Source organism: Callorhinchus milii, unplaced genomic scaffold (assembly GCF_018977255.1).
Source record: "Callorhinchus milii isolate IMCB2004 unplaced genomic scaffold, IMCB_Cmil_1.0 Scaffold11, whole genome shotgun sequence".
NCBI lineage: Eukaryota > Metazoa > Chordata > Chondrichthyes > Chimaeriformes > Callorhinchidae > Callorhinchus > Callorhinchus milii.
This window is the reverse complement of record NW_024704752.1, coordinates 19,482,035-19,495,563: the sequence shown is the minus strand read 5'-3', so window position 1 is coordinate 19,495,563 and position 13,529 is coordinate 19,482,035. Positions and strand designations below refer to the sequence as shown.

The window sequence follows — 13,529 nt, the reverse complement described above, 5'->3', positions numbered from 1 at the left end:
CTCGAAGACGTGATAAGGTGTCTATAGCAAATGCAAAGATTATTATTACTTCCAAAGGCTTTCATGGTTGTTGATGCTGGAAATAAATAAAGCATCACAATGGAATTAGACTAAAAAGAACACATGTATCTCATCCATATTATTCATCCACGAGAGTCCTGACATTGAGTGTGGGTCAGGTAGCCTATTGGACAAAGTGGAGTGGTGAGGTACCACAAGCCAAGACAGACTTGACCCTCAGTAAACTTCTACACGTACACTAATTGTGTGAGAGGTAAATTCAGGAGCCCTGGATAACCACTGGAGTATATTTTTGCATTGCCTGGACCAGCGCATCTTTTAAATCAATTATTTACTTAATGTGCAATTGAAAGCATTGCAGACAATGATGCACAAAGGGCAGTGAGGTTGTCCACATTGGAAACAAACCACATCGGCCTTAAAAGCTCGGCAGAGCTCGGGTTCATTAAGGCAGATATGCAAATCCACCTGCATAATTGCCTGAGCACTTGGGAGCTAACTCGCTCTACAACACTTGTTGAGGTCCACATGAATCAGCTGAGTTCCCTTCCCTCTCACTTTAGTTCTGCTGGTAAATCACCACTTGATATATAAATCCTGTGCAAGCTGTTTGCTTACTTTCACTTTTTTTGACCTTTACATGCCGAGAATTCCTACCGGGACCGTGACTACGTTGAGCAGCTCTGCAAATCTTTCCTTGGCTCCAATCTACGTATCATTAGGGACTTGGCATGAACACACAAATTTTCTTTGTATGTAATTCATCAGCCAAACAGTACACCACTGGCTGGTTATGTGTAACCCTTTTTTCTAGTGGAACGTAACTGATGGATGGAAGCTGCTAAAATTCGGCCGGCTATTTGTGTTGCATATCAAGTTTCCATGTAATTTTCAAACAAACACCATGAGGTCAAATCTGCTTTTACTCTCAGCTATGAAGTAACTCGCCTGAACTAAGAAATGTCTTTCATTCCTACAGTGGATTGATTTACACACATGTATATATATATATATATATATATTCCTTCATGGCTGTTTGTGGGACACTGTTGTGCGCAAACTAGCTGACGCATTTTGCCCACAAAATACACAGTCACTCCACTTTACAGTATAGCCCTTGAAGCCCTTTGAGACATCTCAACGACGTGATAAGGTTCAATATCAAATGCAAGGATTATTATTTATTAGAGTACTATTGTGGAACTTTTTAAAATAAATAATTCAAAAAGGGAAATTTACTAAAATTAGAAAAAAAAACTACACGTAAACAAAGAACATTCAGTTCATCGTATTCCTTGGGGGGAAAAAATACATTCTCATTACTTTTCAATTTTGATGCAGAGATTTGACTACAGTTCTTCAAGGCTTAGTCATGATACCACTATAACACACACGCTTACAGACATTGGAACAATGAGGAGAAATATTGATATTGAAAGCTTTCCACTTGATGCACAGTAGCTTATCACTGAGCTTATCAACGGCTTGGCTCAAGAGCGAGATCACTTTTCATTTACAGCATCTACAGTAACATACAGCTATTATCCACAGAGGATCATGATGAGGAGTCTCCAACAAAAACAGCTTTGCCACATCCTGAAGAACGTTCATCTATTTTTTACACAACGCCAATTATTCAGCAAAATTTGAGTATTACATAGGAAGCACCACGTGGAAACGGATCATGAAGCGGAATGATGGGCACCTGAACAGAAGCGAATCACCAGCCTCTAAGATTTAGGACAGTATAATAATAAAATAATAAATAACAACAAAATAATTAAATATTTAGGATTATGTGGCAATTCAAATAATTGCCTACAAAATACATAGTCAAACCACTTGACAATATATCTTGTGGAGCACTTTGAGAAGTCTCGAAGACATGATAAAGCGATAAATCAAATGCAAGGATTATTATTATTTATTTATTATTATATTATCGGATCAACTTGATTTAGAAAACACCAGACAAAGGAACACGGCACAACTAGAAATTCTAAAGCATTACTAGAAGTACTGTACATGACTCAAGACGAGTATTGTTGACCTACAATCTTTTAAGCTTGATCTTTACTCTGATGTTTCTCTCACAGCTGTTTCATAAAAATAAAACAGTGCAATGCCATATATTTTCAATTTTGTCACAAAAATTCGATGGCTGTCCTTCCATTATAACAATGGCACAGAACAGAATGCTAATAAAACATGCTCTCTAACATGTGGTTTCAGACTGTGACGTTCTTTAACAAGAAGTGGCTGCCACCTAAGGCAGGACATTGCTGTTCAGTGAGCGATTTTCAACAGTGACTTGGGGGTGGGGGAGATGGCCGTTCAAGTTGTAGCACAGCGAGGAGCCCACTAATGAATTCAAATCAATTAGAAATCAGATGACATACACTTTTCAAACAGTGGGTTAACTCTGAAAACACATTGATTCAGCGCCAGGTTTTCGATTGAAAAACAAATTGCTTTAGATCTTTTAACGTGGCACCACTTTCTTCCCTTCTTTTCAGTCCCACGGTGCAATTAATTGACCTCTCTATCAGTCACTCGAACAGGTTGACCCCTTATAATTGCAATTGGGTGCATCCCTCTGAGAACTCAAACTCCCATATAATCTCATTTAGAAATCAGATGACATACACTTTTCAAACAGTGGGTTAACTCTGAAATTTTTTAATTTCTCCTCGTTGCCCACACATTATATAAAAGATAATATAAACAATTCTAAAAGAGGTGCGAAGAGATTGTATTTCACCAGGAATAGGTTAACCACGCAACAGAACGATGTTTATGATTTCTTCCATGAAATACCATCAAATACCAATGGTAATGACATTACAATGTGATGGACCTGCACTTTAACTAATGTACAGGGATGAATATAATAATCCTTGCATTTGATATAGCAACTTATCACGTCTTCAAGACGTCTCAAAGCTCTTCACAGAATACACTGTAAAGTGAATTGACTGTATTTTATTTGTGGCCAAAAAGCAGCAGCCAATTGCACACAGCAGTGTCCCACAAACAGTCGTGGATTGAGTGCCCAAATTATTATTTTTATTTTTATTTTTGAAGCGATTATTATACCCGGAAAAGCAATCCGCCAATCAATTAACAACCGGGTTCCCACTTAGTTCTAGGTAAACAGAGGCATGTAGAGTAAGCAAACATGCCCACATTTCGACTTGCCCGGGAATCAAACCCATGTCCTCTCGAGTGCTCTAACCACTAAGCTACAGGACTCCAGGAACTATCCAAAGGCTCCACAGGACATGAGAACACTTAACCTTGGCTGTAATGATGATTATACAATTCACATCACCACAAGGACCACAGGCTATGTTGATGATAACTGTTAGCTAGAAGGTTACAAATCAGATTTTAAAGACATCAAAGTATATTAACATGTAGTAATTAAAGCATCAGATAAAACAGGAGAGTAAATGCAATTCTTGTTGATTCGCCGGAGTTAAGAGTTCAAATTTAATACAATAGGTGGAAGTGCGCTGTGAATTATTTATGACCGCCACATTTCAATGCGAAATTAAACTGTATTCGCCATAATCCATAAAAAGATACTCATTTGTTACCAAGGGTCTGTCAGGCCTTCCACATCATATAGAAAATATGTCAGCGTAACATAATTGTCAAGATTAATGACACCCAGCATACTGTCAGAACCACAGTGCACAAATTCTCTGCTGAAATACGAGAGTGAGAGCTAATTAAAGGAGGGGACAATCGTCTCGTTCTTTCATCATCTGCCTGTCTCTTATTTCAGGACAGAATCTACTTTGCCACATTTTTATAGTCATTAGTAAACAGTTCAAATTGGTTCTTTCAAAGACAGACAAACTGTGGCGATTGCCACTGCACAGCTAATTGCCTGATGGCCCCTCTGGTAAAGCCTTAACACTGTCATTGCTGCAATGGCTGTCGCATATTCCGAGCTTTTGGGGGAGCTTTTGGAACATTGCTGAGATCATTAGTGCACCTAAACTGTAGTAAATGCCTGAATGTAGCAAACAAGCAGAAGTGATCAGCTGTTTCAAAATGTTATCAGCATCTGCTGCCTCCGTATAAATGGTCTCGACCCAGTGCAGCATTATGCTCCTGTGGCACTTGTCAGTACCACTGCTTAACCAGCTTGTGATCTTAAGAGAACTGCTAGACAGGGATTATGGTTACCTGCTATAAAAATAGAACAAATTACTGCCTCCCTCCAACGCAGCTGAAATAATCACTGCAGACAAAGCCCCATCTCTCAACTATTTTAATGCATGAAAATATAGAACTGGTAAATCAAAACAAAGCCAGAGAGCCAAAACCCATCAAACATATGAAATAAAAATGCAAAAAAAAACCCACAGCCAGCACGATAATAAAGTGAGAACTGAACGCAAATAAATAATCCAGGCGTAAATAAGCAAAATAATCAAAATGTTAAATAAAATATAAAATAAATATTGGAACGATAAATCAAAAAGGCGCGAGGATGTGCCCTGGCACAGAGAAAGCAAACTCGGGAGACTTCCTGCAATTTCCCACACAGTTAACTTCTGATCTCAAACACAGGGTGGGCAGGCAGACAGACAGACAGATAGACAGACAGACGCACAGATAGACAGATTAGACAGACAGACAGAGAGAGAGAGAGAGAGAGAGAGCATCAGAATTGAGCCCACACTACAGTTAGGCATCGAGAAGTTGCCTTATTGCAGACTGCAGTAGCATCTCTCACCCCTCATCTGTGGGTCTGGTTTTCGTGCTCTTGGCAAGGGGAGGCAAGGAGGCAGAAGTTAAACTATGTACAAATTGGAAATCATAGAATCATAGAATCTTACAGCACAGAAGGAGGCCATTCATTCGTCCCATCGTGCCTGTGCCAGCTCTTTAAAAGAGCTACCAACTAGTCCCACTCCCCCGCTCTTATCCCAAAGCCCTGCACATTTTTGCTTTTTAAGTATCTATCCAATTCCCTTTTGAAAGCTATAATCGAATCTGCTTCCACAGCCTCGTGGGCGAAACGCACTGCATCATAAAGCATGATATCCAATGCAAGCCATTATTTTTGTATAAAGAGGGGCACTTTCACCCTGCGAAATGTGTGTGAAATGTATTCTGACTTTCGGCACCCACATAGTGTAGGGTATGTCAGAACTTGACAACTTTTCTCTTTTTAATGTCATTCGAAGGAAGAAGATGGTGGATCCTTGCTGAAGACTGCGTTTGTTTTAAAACCTGCTGTACACGTCGCTTATTAATCTCAAGTGGGGAGGTGTGTTGTGTGGTGAAAGGGGTCATTTTATTTTCCAATGGGTGTTCACAAAAGGCGGTCACAGCCCACCCCCACACCTCCACACCCCAGACCCCCATCCCCGCTACTTATTGCAGAGACCATTTCTGTTCTCGAAGGATAGATATTAACGTTCAATCAGAAGCTTCAATCACTGGCAAAGCGCTGGCCTTAAAATAATACTGTCTCCTAAAGCAACAAAGGCATGACAACACCCCCATACCTCAATGCTGCTTTGAATATTTCCTACAGCACTGGCAGAAGCCGATGTTTTCTCTCACTTAACACACATCCACATGACCTCTCGAGAAGATAAATGCAAAGAACATTAAAGGCAAATTTCGGTCATTTTATCAAGCTATTTTATCTGACTGATTGCCATGTAGCAAGTTAAAAACTAAATTTATACAGGCAGGTGGTGTATTAATGGGAAAGAAAAATCCAATATGTTCAGCAGGATGAAGATGTGAGCGGGTTGCCGCTTGTGTGAGAGGAATGGGTTCTGTGGGAGCAGCATTGTGTGTGGGTGTATCGAGAGGTCCTCATTTACACGGTTCAGTCCTGTCATTATCGATTAAATCACAGGATAATTGCTTGCAGAAATGATTAGCGTTAACACTGAACAGCTTGTAGAGACGGAAACAACTGCTTACACTTAAAATCGTTGGTGATGGTTTATTTCGCTCAAGAAAAAAGAAAAGGATGGTTCCCAATCTTCTTCCTTTCCCTTTCAGGTTGTTGTTCGTGGGTAGGCCAGGGGGCTGCAGTGCTCCCATGTGTGCATCAGGTCTGACTCCCTTTCCTTTCTCAGTAGGCATTTGCCTTTTTGAGTTAGAGAATCAGTCCCTCGCTTGAAAAGCTACATCGGGTCTCCACTCACAGCCGGAGCCCAGCCAATGAACGAAGCGGAGGATGTGCCGTGGGATTCCTGGAATTCCTCCAGTCGTCACACGCAAGTCCGCGCCAGTTGGTCGCCAGAGCCCGAGATGGGGACTAACCTGTGCCAGTTGGGGTGTTGCTGCGCGCTGGCTGTCCAGGCACGTGTTAAAGATCCCTCGAGAAGGGAGTTTCTCTCTACCAATATCCTGGCCAACAATCCCCGGACGCTCACTTCATGGCTGTTGGTGGAATGTTGCTGTGGAAACACTCGTTGCTGGGTTTGCCGACAAAATATACAGTCACTGCACTTTACATTAAATCCCATTGAAGCGCTTTGAGACGTCCTCCTGACGTGAAAGGTGCTACTTCGAATGCAAGGGTTAATACTCAGTCAGTATGGATTTTTTTCATGGCTTAGCACCTACAGGCCAGGCAGTGGAGCTCAGTCCCCAGGAATGAATAGATTCCCCCAAGGAAATAATAAGCTGCCCTCGTAATATAAATGATCAGAGTGTGGCTTCAGCTACAAAGTCAGACCTGCGGCAGTCATTCTTCAGAGGAGGGAAAACAATTTACTGAATCTTGGTAGCTCCTGGGCTGTTTTTCCATAAGGAGAAAAGAATCAAATCGTATATGTGGGGAAAACTCTTTGTAGTCAGAGTAACTGTCCCGAGGCTTTCCTTCTCCTCAAGTTCAGAGAAGAACATTAAAACACAATGGGATCTCATTCTCATGCTGAAGGATTCAGTGGGCAAACTTACAACACTAATATAATAAGGTGGGTGAGACATGGGATTTTGTCCATCAGTCAACGACTCAAAGATAGAGAATGTGAAAAAGCCACTTGCGAGTTCAGCAGCTCATGGGGAATTTTTTTTCTTGTGACCGGTTGCCAATAAGTGTAACATTAAACTTCCACTGCAAACGAGAAGCCCTTTATTACCAGGCGGAAACACGTGTTGACATAAAAGTGATTCCCGCAGCATGCTGCTGCATCTGTTCCGAGTTTCTTTTTAACAAGAGGAAGATTAATCGTCACAGGGTTAGTGGCGGAAATTTGCTTTGATTCAATTTGGGAGCGGGAAGAAATGTCACAAGGTTAAAATCGGGATGAAAGTAGAATCTGTGGTGTGGTGTGTGGAAAGGATGCCTTTAATAGAAGAGTGGCCTTTTCTGGCTCATGGTTCAATTAGTAGCACTGTTCCCTCCGAGTTTGATGTGCTTTCTTTTAGTGGTGAATGTTAAACACTACAGTGCAATTTGTGGAGGAAATCATGGTTGGTTATATATGATAAGAGAAATAGGAGCCTGAGACAGTGCGGATGACAATGGAAAATAACATTACACCCTACAACGTTTTGATCAATGCCTTCTGTGCTTAGAGGTTTTAGGCAAAAATAAATGATAAGTGCCAACTCCGTTAATTAATAAACTTGGAGCACTAATATAATAAAGTGGGTGAGACTTGGATGGGATTTTGTCCATCAGTCGCCTGTTACTTCAGTCACTTACTCATTCCACTCTGCTGGAGCAGTTTCTGAAACAAGTCCGCTAACTTGATGAGTCTCCATTCAATCAGTGCAACAGTATACTGTAAAATTCTGCAGTTGACTCAAGGGTGCGGAGGATATCAAGAGCCTTAGAATGATATGCAAGATGTGGTGGTCACTATGTTAAAATAGCTGTGTTTTTCTTTAAAAAAAATGAACATAGTTACAATTTCTTTTCATGAATGTTTGTAATCCTGGCCCTTAGAAATGTAGTCCAAAATGTTCTCATAGAATGCTCATTGCTGTGAGTCAATAGACTGCCACATTCGCCGACGACGTACACAGTCACTGCGCTTTACAGAAAATCCCGTGAAGCGCTTTGAGAAGTCCTCCTGACCTGAAAGGTGCTATATCAGATGCAATTACTATTTCGATGATAGATTTGTTTAAAATAATAAATCCAGTGGTAATTGCAAAGCGGTCTGCACTTTTAAAAAGTTCTTTAAGTGCATTTATTGTAATGAAGTAACACGGGGAACTTGACCCCACCGGACTGGGATTTCCACATGTGTCAGACCAAAACAAAAAGAGTTGGCAAGAACAACAACTATTTCAGACCATGAGTTCAAAGAAAACTACGAAAGCAGGGCCTGGAGACATCAGCGGAAATGAACACAAAGGAGATTTTGAGGGGAGGGCAAACTCTCTTTGCTTAAAGAGTTAAAAATGTTTAAGAATAATCTACCAAGCAAAAAAAAACATGGGGAATATTCAAAATACAATTGGAGATGGTGCTGAGTGAGTCAATAGACTGGGTCTCTGCTCATTTCTGACTTTTTCTTCTCCCTGTTTAACATCAGTGGCAGAATCACTTGCAGGAAGATGGTGCTGTTGATGTGCATCGGCCTCAATGTAAGTGGAACTGACGTGACATTAACAATGTAGACTTAAGAACTACATTAATTTAACAGAGGCGCAAAATCAATGAGAGAGATTGGGCCATACGTTCAACTCTTATGAATTCAGTTTGCAAATTAAAAGTGGATTGAATGGCCGGGGCGATTGAGGTCAAAGAACAGAAGAAGGCTGGCGGTGGTTGGTGGTGGTTGTGGGGGAAGGAATCATTTTGAATATTTGTTTGAAATTTTGGCTTTTCAAAAGAAACGCCTTACTCCACGCGCCTCTGTTTACCAGCAGTAAGTAGGATCCCAGGGTTGTTAATCGATTTGCGGATTTCTTTCCGGGGGTAATAATCCCTTCTGAATAAAATAATAATAATTTGGTCACTCAATCCATGACTGCTTGTGAGACACTTCTGTGGGCAATTGGCTGCTGCGTTTCGCCCACAACATACAGTCCTACACTTTACAGTATAATCTGTGAAGCTCTTTGAGACGTCTCGAAGATGTGATAAGGCGCTATATCAAATCATGGATTATTATCATTATTAAACTGCAATTCCTACATCCCTAACCTCCAAAACACAGTGCCTCTCCTGTTTACATCATAGCAGCTAAGATATTGGACCCACACAGTATAACGTAGTTGCCTTGCTCCCGTGTGTTAGTGTCACTTACACTACTTCATAATAACACTTCATTCAAGTTCCATCTTAAAAGAGCTTCCAATGGACAAATGGCTCCAAACAAGAACCACTGAAGCTTGTTCCATGTGAACCCTCACATCCACTGCAGATCAAACTCATAATTTATGCTTATGCCACCTGCTCGATTTGAACATTTATATATATATATATATACATGTATATATCATATCTAAAGATTAATTTCCTTTAGTATATTATGCAAAATTGTTGAATGATGTACACAGGGCCCCTGTGGAATGCTAGCAGCTAAGCAGCAGAAGTCAAACCACAAAAGAGTAATTACCGCTGGCGTTTTTGTCTCCAGATATGCAAATTGAACAGTTGGTACTCCAAGATGATTTATGAAGAAATCATTGTTTCCTTCCACCTGCGCTGAGTGGACCTTGGCTCCTGAGCATTTCTCCTGCCGTGTGCAGTTTAAAGAAAACCTCTGCAGAACAAGAAGAGAAGAGATGTTAGTAATAAAACAACATGTTGGGTTTCAAGCACTGCCATCCTGGACAAGCCTAAACACAAGCAGAAATTTAACTAAACTTGCTAATCCCTGTGCCTGAGCGATGGCACCTCTGGTATGAATAATTCACAGCGAATGAACTGTTGTGAAATCTGGATTGATGTGTCAAGGGCACCGACTGTGTTTTTCTTGCGAGAGGACGACCCCGTTATGTGTCTATCTGTGTCCCGTAACGAGCCTGAGATGATGAAACCAACCGCAGCCCATGCCTGATGGATCACGGAGGCTGAAGTTTTGCCATGGCAACAGAAAAATAAGAACAATCTATCGGGAGCAAAAAAAAATGGTGGTTTTTTTGAGGTGGAAACAAAATGGTTGGTTCAAAGTAGCCGTCAGTTAATTTGTCCTCAATTCCACTTCTACTTCGGAGGACATTTTTTAAAAAAAAAATTAACATTTTTGAACTCTGGGCTGCCCTTGAACACACATTCATGGCAGTGGACAGGGATCAGGGGGTCCTTTGTTTCAGATTTAATTCACTCAGTCGCAAAGTAGACATCTTCCAAGAAAGTGCAAAGGGTTTGGGAAGCAAGTCAGTCACATTCATAACAATAATCCATATGAAAGAGACATGTACAGAAAGAAGGCTCTACGATAGCTTTTCTTGCTGTATAATAATAATAATCTTCGCATTTGATATAGCACCGTATCACGTCGTTGAGACATCTCAAAGCGCTTCACAGAATATATTGTAAAGTGAATTGATTGTATAATGATCCTTGAATTTGATATAGTGCCTTATCACGTTGTTGAGACTCGTGGAGTATATAACTCCATTAAGATCAAATCGAGCTTTCTCTGATGTTTAAAAGTCACTGATCAATAGTGCAGTTGGTATTGGGGAGAAGGTTTAACTTCTGTGCGTCCCTTAAAACATCCAAAGCTAGAGCTGACGTTAACAAGAAATCGCCAGTTGATGAACTGCTCTGTGGAGCTCTGGAGTCAGTTACTTAAATGAAGCAAACATGCTCTCAATGCGTCAGGCAGGAAGACTCCTGTGTGAGAGATCTGTCTCGTGTTCTGTGTGCACAGCCAAGCAGGAGCTGTTTTAAATTTTAAAAATCCACCTGCTGAGCTTTGCTTGGTGGCTCAACAAGTGGGACCATTCAGTGGGGAAAAGGTTTGAAAGCAAAACTGTGTCAGCTGGGTGTGTACACACACTGATTAAGTGTATATGTGTACACACACAGGGCTTCTGCCCCCTCTCCACCCCCTCCTGAGGTCATTGTACTCCGTCTCTTACAACCCAAGCTCCAGACTGCTGGGCTCGGAGAACGCTCATCATGTAGGCATCACGTTTCCTCTTAAAAGTGTTGCTGCTTTTTGCTTCAACGACAGCTTGTAGCTGCGAGTTCCACGTTCTCACGGCCCCCACTCCCCCACACCCATCAACAGTGGAAACAACCTAGCAACGTCCACTTGGTCAAGACCTTTCATGACGTTGAACATTGAACACCTCAATCAGGTGCTCTTTCAATCAACAATAACAACTTGCAGTTATAGAGCGGCCTCCACGCAGGGTAGCATACCCGAGCACTTAATAATCTCATTTAGAGAGAGAGAGCTCCAACTTGTACAATCTTTCTTTATAGCTCCATCCACTCCATCTCCAATCTCAGTGGTCTCCTGCTCTGTGGCCCCTCACCTGGCATTCTCAAGTTAAAAAAAAAACGACCCTCCACACCGTCTCCAACGCCCTATAAATAGTACAGTTTCAAATCGCTTCTAGAAGGAGTTAAAATGCTCAGGGTATGAAATAGCATTTACGATTCCCATTCCAAAATCGCATTTGCCAGGGCCTGAGGAATGCCGTATGAACATACAAATCAGTGTAAGAGCAGCGGATGGTTAGCGGCACGCTCGCTCTTCAAATCTTGTTCAAGATGAATCATACTAAAGAGACAGTCTGGTATCCACTCTTTAACATTAAAAGGCTTAACTTGGTGTTGAATGGACCAGCCAAGGAGTTTCAAGGTGCAGGTTCTTCAGACGATAGCAAAGCCGATTTACGTAGTCTGCATTTACATCACAGCGCGACTGATCGATTATTGGCTGTGTCCAAATCCAATTCCCGAAATGACTCCAGCAGATGATCCTCAGGGTCTTGCAAACTCTCAATTGTGTTGTGTTTTTAAGAGCCAAATCCATCGCCATTTCCTCATTGAACCAATGTGACAAACCAACATAAAGAGGCGAGAGGACTCCTGGACAATGGCTGGCACTTCTTCAGGGTAAGCTATAATAATAATAATCCTTGCATTTGATATAGTGCTTTTCACGTCGGGAGGACGTCCCAAAGCGCTTCACAGAACCCACTGTAAAGTGAATTGACTGTATATTTGTGGGCGAACGCGGCAGCCAATTGGCACAGCAATGTCCCACAAACAGTCGTAGATTGAAAATGATCAATTTATTATTGGTTTTGGTTTTGGAGGGATTATTATTAGGCTCTGTGTGGAGTAAGGAAACTTGCCCAAGGTTTCGCCCTCTGCCTGGAATTGAACTCAGGTCTCTCACTTGCAAAGCGAGTGCTCTAACCACTGAGCTACAGGACTCCAAGCTATGTTGCCGAGGTTCACGTTGCCAATTTCTTTGCCGCCTTCCTCTGTCCAGGCCAATGATTGTTGGTGAGATGTGTCTCCATGGTTACCAGCCACCTTCTGGTAAGTCGTCCAAGTGGCCATCAGACCTGTATGTCCAGACTGTGAGTAATTACAGTTTATTCCACTATAAAAGTGGGGGGGAAACACTCTGAGCACATCTGCTTCTGTTTAAAAAATGCCAGATATTCTGAACTTTGGTCGTAATAGTCAGTCTGGCTCAATTGGCCGCATTCTCGCCCCTGAGACAGGTTAATGGTGCAAGCCGAACTTTGGGACAACATGCAAGATGGAATCAAATAGATCTTTGAAGAAAGATAGTAGAAGAGCAAGGTCCAGTGTAGGTTCGATGGCCCAAATAACATCCTCCGTATTTTAATTTCTATGATTGTTTTTAAAGAATAACACTGTTCCAAAAGAACTCAAGATACCTGAGGCCTGAAATTTGCTTTGAAAAAAACAGAACATTGCCTTTAAGAGCAATCCACAAGCCTTAAATTCATTCTTAACTCAGAAGCCAGTTTTCGGTAATTATTTTAAAGTGCGGTTCTTGGAAAGAATTTGGGGAAAACTGCCTTCTTATTAAGGCATCGCCGAATACCATCAGAAAGATTAACTATATATCTTAGATAAATGAACATCAGTGGATTCTGTCGAGAATACATTCCGAAACCATGATTACCAACAGCCACAGAACATTCAGGCTGCATAATGTTTCTCAATTACTTTTTAAGTACTTTCAGTTTTAGAAAACTATAGTGTGCTAACGCTAACTACATTACTCCACAGCTGTGACACAGTTAGGTTAGAAACTATATAGCGACTGAATGTGCCTCGTTCAACTAAAGTAGAACAGCTCACTCTTTGTATTTCATTCCTGGTCATCTCAACATTGGCTAAAACTTTATGAACTGCCGTATAACACAGAGCGCCCCGTTATTGCGCAGGTTAGCACAGGCCCATGTATGACATAGTTGTACTGCGGACACTCCAACTCAGCTGACTAGCCAGCTTCCTGTGCTAAACAAAAATGGCTGGCTTCTGTGTCGCCAGGTCATCATTGATGTTATTTCCTGCATTGCTGGTGTGGAGGAATATCGCTGATGTCAATTTG

The 13,529-nt window shown here is 41.4% G+C and overlaps 1 protein-coding gene across 1 annotated transcript in view; it reads right to left on the bottom strand.

Annotated features, from left to right (window-relative positions):
* LOC103175760 (inactive N-acetylated-alpha-linked acidic dipeptidase-like protein 2) overlaps window positions 1-13,529 on the bottom strand; it is a 251,184-nt gene that overhangs the window by 44,503 nt on the left and 193,152 nt on the right. The window contains exon 13 of the mRNA XM_042339243.1: window positions 9,585-9,731. Coding sequence (XP_042195177.1) covers window positions 9,585-9,731 — 147 coding nt within the window. The remainder of the gene's footprint in view (window positions 1-9,584; window positions 9,732-13,529) is intronic.